Source organism: Rhinolophus ferrumequinum, chromosome 7 (assembly GCF_004115265.2).
Source record: "Rhinolophus ferrumequinum isolate MPI-CBG mRhiFer1 chromosome 7, mRhiFer1_v1.p, whole genome shotgun sequence".
NCBI lineage: Eukaryota > Metazoa > Chordata > Mammalia > Chiroptera > Rhinolophidae > Rhinolophus > Rhinolophus ferrumequinum.
The window spans coordinates 28,795,974-28,809,227 of record NC_046290.1 but is presented as its reverse complement, the minus strand read 5'-3'; the positions used below and the strand labels follow the sequence as shown (position 1 = coordinate 28,809,227).

The 13,254-nt window shown below is 37.6% G+C and overlaps 1 protein-coding gene across 5 annotated transcripts; it reads left to right on the top strand.

Moving 5' to 3' along the window:
- The first annotated feature begins 665 nt into the window (after positions 1-665).
- TMEM267 (transmembrane protein 267) lies at positions 666-13,082 on the top strand. 5 transcript variants are annotated; one of them, XM_033110812.1, is made up of 3 exons: positions 666-1,962; positions 8,222-8,608; positions 11,996-13,082. In XM_033110812.1, exons 2-3 carry the CDS (start codon positions 8,294-8,296, stop codon positions 12,329-12,331), a joined length of 651 nt encoding a protein of 216 aa, XP_032966703.1. In that variant the 5' UTR covers positions 666-1,962; positions 8,222-8,293; the 3' UTR covers positions 12,332-13,082. The 5 variants fall into 5 exon arrangements, with proteins under 5 accessions (XP_032966703.1, XP_032966700.1, XP_032966699.1 ...); XM_033110809.1 differs by having other exon boundaries at positions 666-2,005; XM_033110808.1 differs by having other exon boundaries at positions 667-2,298.
- Positions 13,083-13,254: the final 172 nt, after the last annotated feature.

Genomic DNA, 13,254 nt, shown 5'->3' with positions numbered 1-13,254 from the left:
CATTTGCTATTTAGTCTCTCTACTCCAAGTATTTTTCAATAGAACTATAAAAAGAGAATTAAATCTTTAAAAAAAAGAATGTAGGTAATATTCCTTCAGGCTAAGAATCAAGTACTTCATCAATGACTAAATTTTATCGGAACTGTCTCGTGAACCAGATTTGTTCATTTCTTTTGAACATCTAAAAAGATCTATGCTACAAAGTGTGTGAAGCTAAGAGAAATGAGCTCACCAAAAGTGCTATTTATTACACCTTGTCTATTGGGAAAGAACAAAACCATATATCTAAAAAGACTTCAATATTATACCAAATATAACCAGAAATGTTCTAATTAACTTCTGATTTCTAGAAAAGACCAGCCTCTTCACATAACGTGTTTCCCTGAAAATAAGACCTAGCCTGACCATCAGCTCTAATGCGTCTTTTGGAGCAAAATTTAATATAAGACCTGGTATTATATTATTATTATTTTTATTATATTATTATAAAGACCCGGTCTTATGGTAAAATAAGGCCAGGTCTTATATTAATTTTTGCTCTAAAAGACTCATTAGAGCTCATAGTCCAGCTAGGTCTTATTTTCGGGGAAACACGGTAAAAGGGAAGCAAGAGAGGAAACAAGGAGAAAAACTGAGAGCAAAGCAAGCAGAGCATAGGAGATTAGGATTGATAATGTCAGCTATTTCAGTGGGCACAGTGCTCTTTAGCTCCTTTCATGCAGGGTCCCTTGCCAGCTTCAGGTGTCAGAACAAATATCACTTCTTCAGAGGTCCCTCTCTGACTACCCTATCAAAAGTTGGCCTCCCCTAGTTATTCTCTACTACATCACCCTATTTATTTACTTTACAGCACGTATTCCAATCATCCAACTTCTTTGTGGTCTCTATCCCCCACTAGAACTTGAGCTCCATTAAGTTATTCCATAACCAAACACAACGCCTGGCATATTGAGAGCACTCAGTAAGTGTTGGATAAATGAATCAGTGCCTTTGGGCAGTAGATGGACTACAGACAAACTGTAGGTTCTGTTTTGGTAGCAGGAAGCCATCTACATCGTATGTTGTCCCTCAGTAGCTCTGGAAAGCCTAGACTATAATAAGACATGCACCATGCTGCCATGAGGGTAATGCCAAATTGTTACTACAGAAAAAAATGTGTTCTTAACATGACTGAAAACACCCACTATTGTGGTTAATGTATTCGGTGCTATTTTTAATTAGCTTTTATGCTGTGTGGATAAAATTTGTAATCCCGTTAAACCAAGAGTGTGACAAGCAATGAAAAGTTCTATAACGGAGATACTGAGCCACATTTTAAAGCTCTGTTAGAGACCTGTGAGTTTGCCTGAGGTTGAAGATTCCAATTTTCTATGGTCTCTTTCAACTTTGTAAGTATAATCCCACTACTGCCTTGCTTTCCACCTGACACTTGTTTTGAGAAACTGTAGGTAGAAAGGAGAAAGGAGTGTTGCTCTTTGAGCCTCCTCTTTTGGGCCAGTACTGCCTAGAGCCAAATGTCAAGCTAGATGTCTTCTCGGTGATGAGAGCACCCACTGCCCGGAGGCAGGGTGACGGGAATGGGAACCGACCACAGTACCGGTAGACAGGCTGCATCTTGTCAGTCCAGTTAATCAAGCTACCCTCTATGCAGTTGCTTTTCCGGCTCTTGAGCGTTTAGAAGTCATGATAAACTGTTCTAGCCAAGTAAGTCACTGCTGTTCACGTACACGCCCGCAGAAGTAACGAATAATTATCAAGAAATCCCCCAGGGGGCGGTGAAGCGCTACGGAGGAGCGTCAGGTCCGCCTGGTCGCGCGGTCTCTCCGTCTCGTGACAAACTGACACCCAACCTGAAGGATCCATTGAAGGAAGTCGGAACTATCTCTACACCTTTGGGATCCACGATGGCCTGTGGCTCCTAGTTCAAGCGTCTGGGCATAAGGCCTGTGCATGTGACATTCGGTGAGGTTAATTCTGCGTCCCCAGCTTCCCCGCCGCCACTTGGGTGAGTTGTGGGTATGTCAGCGGCCACATCTGTGGCCCGGCGCCGGCTAAACCCAGGACGAATTCTCAGGTTTGACAGAAGTAAACCAACAAGGCGCTTTTCACTTCTTACCCTGTTGTCCCAAAGGTCTCCCTTTTGGGGCAGGACTGGGAAGAAGAAATATCTCCACCCGCTCGACCAAAGAGCATTCAAATACCGGTTCCTGTCGACTCAGAGTGGAGCCAGTATCCCGTCGTCCTCTGGCCCGGCTCTGCGCGCTGGAGCCACTCTGGCCAGCGGCCGGCATCTCTATGGTACGGACGGACGGGAGGGAGGGGAGTGGCCGCGGCTCGCGCCGTGGGCTTCAGCAGGGAGCGCGGAGGGTGGGCGGGGCTGAGCTGTAGCGAGGGACTGGGCGGGAGGAGGACGTAATAGACGCCTTGAAACTGCGTCCTGAGGTGGAATGCTGGAGGCAGGGACCGTCACGTGAGCCCCGAAGTCTGGAAGATCCAGGTCCCAGATGTGGAGGGCGTGCAGGGGTGGCAGGCACGCGGCACCCGAGAGCACGCGGGGTGTACTTGACCCGTGGACGGGCACTGTCCGGTGGTCCTGGGATCTGCGCGAAGCCCCGGCACCGCCCTCTGGCTTCTCGCGCAGTCTAGATCCCCTAGGCGCCCAGCCCTCGCCGAGGTTCCCCGCCCTTGGCGTTTCCCTGAACCAGGGCGGAGTGCCGGGCGGGGGTCTTGCCCATTTTCATCGTTACCAGGCATCAGAACTCTTATGCGATCCGGATCCTGGGAGGCGTGAATGCGATGAGTGTGACTTGGCCCATTTTTTACAGACGCCAGGGCTTCCTACCTTTTCTTAATCGACATTTTAAAAATTACTGCATCACACCAGTCTGACGAAAGAATGACTTTGGGAATCTGCTGAGACTTGAGACATGTTGAAATTCCGAATTGTATGTTTTATCGGTAATAGTCATAGGAACTAAACATATATTCTGGCTATAAAAAGTTTCCATGAAAGGCAAGATATGTTTCCTTTCTTTGCAGATTAGCTACATTCGATTTGGCTTCTGCTTTAGGTATTGTAGCATTAAAGAAATTAGATACAAGTTTTGCAGCAATTACAGTTCAGTGAAGAGGACATTGATAAAACATAAAGGCAAATTTCAGATTTTAGACCGTGCTTTTGCCTCAGGTGTTTGTGAATGTGATGAGGGGAAGAGGGGAGGGAAGAGGGTGAAGTAGAAGATGATATTTACATTGGGAATTTGTTAGCTCTGATTTGTTTTGGCAGAAGTAATGTCTAAGTGGTTAACAAACAATGCATAATAGTGTATAATTAAAGTAACTGACTAATTATGTGTTTGTGGACTTGAGGAAAGGGAAGATTACTGCTATGTATACTTTGGAGGCCCCATAGTTGATGGCATTTTAGTGGGGATGGGTTGCAGCAGAGTTTGGCCATTGCAGAAAGTGGCTCCTGCAAGTCATAGAGAGAAATTTATGATCTGGGTAACTGGCTACTATGGCAGAGAATTCATTCCACGTATATCTTTAATATATAATAGGCTGAGGATTGCTTACCTGCTTACCCCTATTATTAGTATAATGAAATATTTATTAAACACCTGAGTATAGGTTTAAAAGAAAATTATAATTACTACTCTTAAGCAACCTGCCCTCAAAAAGTGAATATGTAAAATAAACGTAAAGCTCTTTTACAGTGTAGGAGGTTTCTGACTCCATTCTATTTGTAGGGAGAGGAGCAGGAAGTGGAAAAGGGAAGAAAAGTATGAGAAGAAAAATAGGTACACTCATGTGTCCTGGTCAGAGACAACAAATAAGAGGAAGTATACTTATTAAATTTCTTATCTCATACTCAGAATCTAATCTAAACATATGCACCAAGTGTTGGAGTGGAATAGATGTCAGAATTGTGTTTCTGGGACCATAGTTAGACCTTTCTTAAAAAATAGAAACTAATATTTTAGTTATCTATTGCTGCATAACAAATTACCCCAAAACTTAGAAGCTTAAAACAGTGCATGTTTCCTTTTGTCCCAATCTGCCTCTTTATAGAGAAATTTAATACATTCACATTTATTGTGGTATTGTGTTTGATCCCTATTACTTTTTGGGGAGAGGAGTAAAATTTTCTTCTATGTTTTTTCCCCCCTTTTCCATTTTACTGTATTGATCAAGTTTTCTTTATTCCTCTCCCCTCCCCCTAGAGATTTAGAAGTCCTGCTCCTCAATTCTTCCCCCCAGAAATCATATATAACTATTATAATTTCTAAGGCAAAACTCCTAAAATTCACTATTATCACACAGGTGCCACAATTTAGTTACGTTTAGATTCCTACACTAATGATCCTTTTCTCTCAGAGCTCTGTACACCATAATATTTTGGTATTTAGTGTTGATGTTAATCACATTCTCTTTATTTTGCAGATAACTTTTTTCGAGGGGGGGGACTTGAATACTCTTCAAGATTTTCTCTTTATATTTTAAATTATTTTTTTTCTGTGTCCAACTCCTGGTTCTTCTTTCCCTCATCAAGCTTTGGGAAAATTCTTTGAAAATGTTCATATTCACTTGTGACTTTTGAAGCATTTATTTTACTACGTATTGCTTCTGTTAACCTTGTATTTGGGCAATCAGGCTTTTCATCTCTATAATCTCTTTTTTTCAGATTGCTCCTTTTACATGAAAGTCTGCAGTTGTTATTGACAAAGTGTGTTTTTTAACTTTTTAATATCTTTGTTAAAAAGTATCTAGAGTGTAATTGACATGTGATAAACTGTACATATTTAAAATGTACAATATCTTTGTTAAAAAATATCTAGAGTGTAATTGACATGTGATAAACTGTACATATTTAAAATGTACAATTTGACACATTTTGATGTATGTATGAAACTATCACCACAATCAAGATACTGAACATATCTGGCCTGCCTAGTTTCCTTATGCTCCTTTTTTATCTTTCCTGCCGTCTTGTGCCCAGGCATCCAGTGGTCTGCATTCTGTCACTTAAAGTAGTTCGCATGTTCTAGAATATTGTATAAATTGAATCATATTATGTGCTCTTTTGAAAACATTCCTAAATGAAAATTTCAAACATACCGAAAGAAGATAAGTATAATGAACTACAGTATATCCATTACCTAAATTTAACAATTATAACATTTTCCCATAATTGCTTCATTTATTTACTTTTTTAAATTAATAGACTATTTTTTATAGTAGTTTTAGGTTTATAGAAAAGTTAAGCAGATAGTACAGTGTTCCCATATACAGTTGACCCTTGAACAATGTAGGGTTAGGGATGCTGACACCCTGCAGTCAAGAATCCACATATAACTTTTGACTCCCCAAAAACTTAACTACTAATAGCCTACTATTGGCCAGAACCCTTATCAATAACATAAAAAATTAACACATATTTTGTATGTTATATGCATTATATACTGTATTCTTACAATAAATTAAGCAATAGAAAAAAATGTTAAGAAAATCATAAGGAAAATACATTTACAGTAGTTACTGAAAAATATTCACGTGTGAGTGGACATGTGTAGTTCAAACCTGTGTTCATGGGTCAACTTTATGTACTCTCCCTCTGCACATATTTCTCCGTTACTAACATTTTTCATTAATGTGGTAGGTACATTTGTTGCAATTAATGAACCAATATTGATACATTATTATTGACTAAAGTCTACAATTTAAGGTTCTTTTTTTTGTGTTCTACAATTCTATGGATTTTGACTGTACTCTTTTCTTGTTTTGGAGAGGGTCTGCCTTAGTATGATTTTTGAGGTTCATCCATGTTTTTGTATGTATCACTTTTTTCTTTTTTGTTCCACATTTTGTTTTCGTACATATCGCTTATTTTTATTTTTATTGTTTTTTATTCCACATTTTAGTTATTCAGTTGGGTTGTTTCCAATTTGGAGCTAATGTAGATAAAACTGCTGTTAACGTTTATGTACAAGTCTTTGTGCAGATGTATGCTTTCATTTCTCTGAGGTAAATACCTAGGAGTGGAATGACTGAGTCATATGGTAGGAGTAACTGGAAAGTGGTTGTGCCATTTTACATTTCCACCAGTAGTATATGAGAGTTCTGGTTGCTCCACATCTTGTCAACATTTGGGATGGTCAGTCTTTACTTTTAGCCATTCCAATAGGTGTGTTTGGTATTTCATTGTGGTTTTAATTTACATTTCCATAGAAATTAATGATGAGCATATTTCATATGCTTACTGGCCATCTGAATATTATCTTTGTAAAGTACCTTTTCAAGTGGCCAGTTTTGTATTGTTTTCTTTGTTTTTCTGTTATTGTGTTTTGAAAATTTTTTGTTCTAGATAGAAATCCTTTATCAAATATGAGCTATGCAAATGTTTTCTCCTAGTCTGTGGCTTGTCTTTTCATTCTCTTAACATTGTATTTCAAAGAGCAAAAGTTCTTAATTTTGATGAAGTTCGGTTTATCAGTTTTTAAAACAGATCAAGCTTTTGATGTTGCATGTAAGAACTCTTTACATAACTCAAGGACACACAAATATTTTCCTGTGTTTTCTTCCAAAAGTTTTATAGTTTTGTGTTACTTTTAGGTCTCTGATCCATTTTGAGTTAATTTTTGTTTATGGAGTAAAGTATGGATTGAAGTTCATTAATTTCGCATATGGATATCCAGTTGTTCCAGCGCCATTTGTTGAAAGGAATATCTTTTCTTCATTGACTTGCCTTTGCATGTTTGTCAAAAATGACCATGTATGTGTATGTGATCTATTTTTGATCCCACTCTCTAGTTGTTCCATTGATCTATTTGCATATTTTTATACTATTACCACACTGTCTTGATTATTGTTAGGCTTTATCAGACTTGTAATCAGATGACATAGTTCTTCAAATTAATTCCTTTTTTTCAAAATTGTTATCCTATTCTAGGTCTTTTGCATTTCTCTGTAAATTTTAGAATATATACATAATGAGCTAGGTATAGTTTTTATTACAAAATGGAAGTTCAATCATTCTCAATAAATCATTAAGTTATTCTTTAGTCTCAGAATTAAAACAAAATAATACAAAACAAAAACTTCAGATATCACACAATATTGATACCTTTAATTGGATAAGTGATTTCGATATTCTATGCCAAGTAAGCACTCAGCATAGAATTATGATTGCTTTTTTATATCAGTTAAGGTTCTTTGGTTAAAGGCAACAGAAAGGAAAAGGGAATTTATTGGAAAAATGCTGACGAGCCTTAGAGAAGGGCAGCTCTGAGAACCTTAGAGTTGGACCTGAGAATTTGATGTCCTTATGATTCTTTTTACATAGGCTGTTCCATGTAGTGGAGCCCATAGTCTATAAGAAGAAAAGGAACTTTCCCCACCCACTCAACAGGAAAATTCTGGAAAGAACTCTGATTGGCCCAACCTGGGTCACCTTCATCACTAGATTAATCACAACTAATCTAATCACTACTGGAAAATGATTACTAATTAGTAATTACTAATTAATCACTACTACTAATAGGGGAGACAGGACATTGTAATTGGTCAGCTCTGGAGTTACGGTATTGTGATGAGCAGTTTTCCCAAAGGAAGGGGATGCTGTTTTCAGAAGTGTGGGAAGTAGTTGCTGGATACATACTAGACACAATGGATGCCCACTACCATGTAGTAAACATTGCTGAGGGATAGAACTATTTGATGATCTCAAAGTAATAGGTTACAGTTAGTGGCCGTTCTTAAATGTCCCTTGATGCATATTACCATCTGAATTGTTTTTCTTACAAAGCTATACTCTTGGGCCACATGGCATATTATGTATAACATGTATACTTGAAAGTTGATAAGAGAATAGATCTTAAATGTTCTCACCACACACAAGAAAAGGTGACTGTGTGAAATGCTGGATGTGTTAACTAACCTTATTATGATACTTATTTCACTATATATATATATATATATATATATATATATATATATATATATATATATCAAATCATCATATTGTACACTTTAAACTTATACAGTGTTATATATTGATTATGTCTCAGTAAAGCTAGGAAAAGTAAACTTACTGACAACAGTTAAAAAATACCAGTTTTTACAATTTGCTTTTATATTTGTGAAATTATTGCTGATAATATTTTGTTTAAGTATTATATGGCAGCCCATAATCATGAATATTTTTCTCTGCTTTCTATTTTAGGATGACTAGGAATGTAAAGAAGGATAAGCTGTTTCCTGATGGCTTTTAGTACATACTGACATATTGTTTGTGATGGCATCCGAGACTGAGAAGACCCATGCTTTACTCCAGTCTTGTAGCACTGAATCTCTTATTTCCAGCCTTGGTCTGGGGATATTTTGCCTAATAGCTGACAGACTACTACTACAGTTTTCCATAATTCAGCAAAATGACTGGCTTCGTGCCCTCTCAGATAATGCAGTGCATGGTGTGATTGGCATGTGGTCGTGGGCCATAGTCATTGGAATCAGGAAGAAGACTGACTTGAGAGAAATCATTTTAGCTGGATTTTTAGCCTCTGTTATTGACGTAGACCACTTTTTTCTAGCTGGATCCCTGTCGTTAAAGGTAAGAAGCATATATGGTGGATTTTTCTGATCTTTATTTCTTTAGCACCATTTTTTTGATGTTCACAGTATCATTTTAGTTAGCACTGGAGAAGATTAGCCTTATTTTAAAATAAGGAAGCCCATTCATCCAACGTGTTTGAGCACTTAGTACTTCCCTGAAGGTGCTCACAGACATGTTGCTCATCAAGTTATTTGGCATCACAAAGTGCTGTGGATGCACACAGAGCCCGGACTCACGAACTCTGCCTGAGGAGTTCCGGGCTGGCTTTACACAGGATGTGTTTAGCCAACTCTTGACGGAAGGAACTGGTTTAAAGTAAAGGGTGTCATTCTTAGGGCTGTCCTAGTCTTTTTGTACTAGTGGTCTTCCTTCAGAACCACACTTAAATTTCCCCCCATATTCCTTATGTTTTATAGTTAGTATGTAAGTACTAACTAAGTACCTAAGTACTCTATAACAGTTGAATTGCTTTAAGATGATTCCCAGTCTTGGGAAATGACTTTAAAGGATTCATTCCCCAAGTACCTCTTGGAGCCAAAGGTGTGCATTTCAATGGGCTGATTAGGACACAGTCTCTGGAGGAGAAATTGAGGCATTTCATTGAGACATCAGTGGTTTACTACACAGTGACCTATGAGCCTTACAAAATAAGCTGCAAGTGACCGTTCAGAGAATATTTTCTAAATGTTAACAAATTTGCCTACCTTTTACCTGTTTATGATCTGTACACATTCAAGGAAAGAAATACAGATTCACAGAGCAAGGACTTTGCTTTCTTCCCCGCTGGCCTAGAAAAGTGCCTGGCTCACCTAGGAGGTATGCAGTAAATATTTGTTCAAAGAAAGAGAAATGATCGCTGCTTCTTCCTGTTATCTGTCAAGTACTAGACCAGATATTTCTCAGAGATTGTCTTACTTAGAAGCTTAACAGGTACGGAATCAGCAATTCCTGATTAGAGATAAATTTTAATTTTTTTTGCTGTAAGTGGAGGCAGCAGCATCATGTTACTTGTTTAAGATTGGAATCAAAACCTGAGTTTGAACCCTAGCCTGTAGTGTTAGCAGACCCCTTTTCTTCTTTAAGTCTCCATTTCCTCATCTGTAAATGTGGGCTACAACATAACTTATCATAGGGTTGTTGTGAGGATTAAAAGAGCATATTAAGTGAAACACCCTGGCAAATAGTTAACAATATATTGTATCTTAGTAGAGAGTGGGATAATCTGTAAAGCAAAAGAATGTGGTTCATAAGTGCATTCATCTAGAATTTATCCTGTTGTAATGTTTAAAAACATTTGGGCTGTGAACTGTATTTATTCTTTTTTGTTTTGTTTTGTTGTTTCTTAAGGCGGGCACAGCTCACAGGGGATAGAACTGGCAACATTGTTGTTATTAGCACCATACTCTAACCTACTGAGCTAACCAGCAACCCCCAGTATTTATTCTTTGATTCACTGAGAAACAGTAGTGTTAAGAATAGGAGCCATAGATTCAGACAGACCCCACATCAGATCCCCGCTCTGCCACTTAATAACTGCACAACATGGGGAAATTACTTAGCCTCTCTTAGTCTGTTTCCTCCTCTCTACAATAATCCCTAACTCATAGGATTGCTGTAAGAATTAAATGAGATAGTGCGCATAAAGTATAGCTTAGTGTTGGCACCGATCCTTATTTTTTTAAAGATTTTTATTGAAATATAGCTAAAATTCAATATTATATTAGTTTCACGTGTACACCATAGTTATTCAACAGTGCCCACCTAGCACTATACAGAGTTATTACCACATTATTGATTATATTCCCTATGCTAAAGAAGTAATCACCATGGGAAGTCCAGCAACTGGCGCTGTACCATGCTATCACAATATTATTGATCTTTTCCCCCCTTTTTAAATGTTTCAATTAGAGTTGACATTCAGTATTATTTTACATTAGTTTCAAGTGTGTGGCAAAGTAGTTAGACATTTATATAATTTGGGAAGTGATACGCCTGACTAGTACCACCTGACACTATACATAGTTATTACCATATTATTGATTATATTCCCTATACTTTATATCCCCATGACTATTTTGTAACTCCAATGTGTATTTCTTAGTACCTTCACCTTTTCACCCTGCCCCAACCCTCCTCTCATCTATCACCCTGATAAATCTAGTATCATCTGACACCATACATAGTTATTACAATATTATTGACTGTATTCCTTAAGCTATACCCTACATCCTCATGACTACTGTGTAACCACCAATTTGTACTTCTTAATCCCTTCCCCTTTTCACCTACCCCTAAACCCCCTCCCGTCTGGCAACCATCAAAATGTTCACCGTAGCTATGAGTTTGTTTCTGTTTCGTTTGTTTATTTTGTTCTTTAGATTCCACTTACAAGTGAAATCTTGTGATACTTGTCTTTTGCTGTCTGACTTACTACACTCAGCACAGTAACCTCTAGGTCCATCCCTGTCGTCACAAATGGCAAGGTTTCCTTCTTTTTTTTGGATGAGTAATATTCCATTGTATATATGTACCACCTCTTCTTTATCCATTCATTCATTCAGGGACACCCAGGTTGCCTCCATATCTTGGCTATTGTAAACAATGCTTCAGTGAACATATGGATGCACACATCCCCTTGAAGTAGTGTTTTGGGTTTCTTCGGATAAATACCCAAAGTGGGATTATTAGGTCCTTCTTTGTCCCTTGCTATAGTCTTTGTTTTAAGTGATCCTTATTTTTGAATGATGTATTAAATTTTTTTTGCATTCACCATACTAATGGATTATTGAGGGTTTAAGACTGAAATTTTCATTTGTTTAGATATTGATTACATTTTTTTGCAATGGTTTAGAAACTTAAGTTTATTTCACTCAACTTTAGAATATTTACTTAAATAATATAATCTTTCTAAATGTTGTAAATAAATTCTGAAAGTATTCAAGGCTAATATAAAATGGTTACAAGAAAGATATTCCCCTTCTGTGCCTTTATTAATTGAAGAATATTTTATTAGGTTGTGAGATTTTTTTCAACACTGTTAGGGGCCCCAGACAATTCTTTAAAACTCCAAATTTACACAAACCATATATTTAGGATATAAATTACGTTCATATTGTGACTTTTCTAAGCAAATAATAGAAAACTTTAAAAACTTAATCACCATGTTCTTGAGATTTTGATTTCATTTTTAATGTGAAAGATATCCTTGTTTGTCTTCTTTGCCTATACATAATAGATGCAATGCATGTATTTGGAGGTGGCATAGAAAATGATGCCCTCACATTTCCAATAAACTCCTGGAAAATATTTTAGAATACTAAGAAGCATCTATAAAATTTTGTTTGCCAAAAAGGGAATGACATAGCTATTGCTTTCCCCCCACAGGCTGCTTTGACTCTTCCACGAAGACCATTCCTTCATTGTTCTACTGTGATACCCATTGTGGTTCTGACCCTGAAGTTTGCTATGCACCTTTTCAAGCTCAAAGACTCATGGTGCTTTCTTCCCTGGATGTTATTTATATCCTGGACCTCACACCATATCCGAGATGGCATTCGTCATGGCTTGTGGATATGCCCATTTGGAAAAACTTCTCCTTTGCCATTCTGGCTTTATGTAATAATCACATCATCTTTACCTCACATCTGTTCGTTGGTTATGTATTTAACAGGGACCAGACAAATGATGTCTTCAAAACATGGAATTTATATTGATGTCTGAAGTAACCATATGGCAGTCTTAGGGAATCAAATGATTCAGACAATGATAATTAAGGGTAGCCAACATTAAAATGAACTATAAAAAAACATATTAGGTACTAATAGTAATTATTATAATTCCTGAATCCTTTTGCTCAGGAGGCATGTACAAATTTTTAAAAATTATACCTTTGTTGTAATTAATTCAGCTTCTCACTTCTGTAACACTCTAGTGCAATATTGCAGTTTTGTTTATTCAGTGATATTTGTTTTTATAGTTTCTTCGGTTTATCTGGCTTTACTAATAGCTCTATTAGAGTAACATCCAATTAAGTTTGGAAATATAGCTTTAAGGTAGTCCATTTCCTGATGAAAATCAGTTCAAATTTTAGGGTGACTGATTTGTGGAAAGTTAACATTATATTTGGATCCACATTTTCCTGAGATAGTGATACAGTAAAATGGCCAAAATAAATGAGATCATGAATAAGATATACAGTGAATGCTAACATTTCTTTATGTCATTTATGTTGATTCCGAATGAAATTTAATTTGCCAAGTGCTTTAGTGAGTTGTAATTACTGGCAGAATCTGCTCCAGTGCACTTGTGAGAAATCATTACAATATTCATAAAAGACAATGACTGGGGGCGGCTGGGTGGCTCAGTTGGTTAGAGCGCGAGCTCTGAACAACAGGGTTGCCGGTTTGATTCCCATATGGTCCAGTGAGCTGCGCCCTCCACAAGTAGATTGAAGACAACGAGCTGCCCTTCCGGAGGGGCAGCTGGATGGCTCAGTTGGTTAGAGCGCGAGTTCTCAACAACAAGGTTGCCGGTTCAATTCCCGCAAGGGATGGTGGGCTGTGCCCCCTGCAACTAAGATCAAAAACGGCAACTGGACTTGGAGCTGAGCTGCGCCCTCCACAACTAGATTGAAGGACAATAAC

Coding starts and splice junctions, on each gene's coding strand:
- TMEM267 (XM_033110812.1), top strand. CDS start 8,294: ATGGCATCCGAGACTGAGAAGACCCATGCTTTACTCCAGTCTTGTAGC. Junction 8,609..11,995: donor CTGGATCCCTGTCGTTAAAG/GTAAGAAGCATA, acceptor TTCCCCCCACAG/GCTGCTTTGACTCTTCCACG.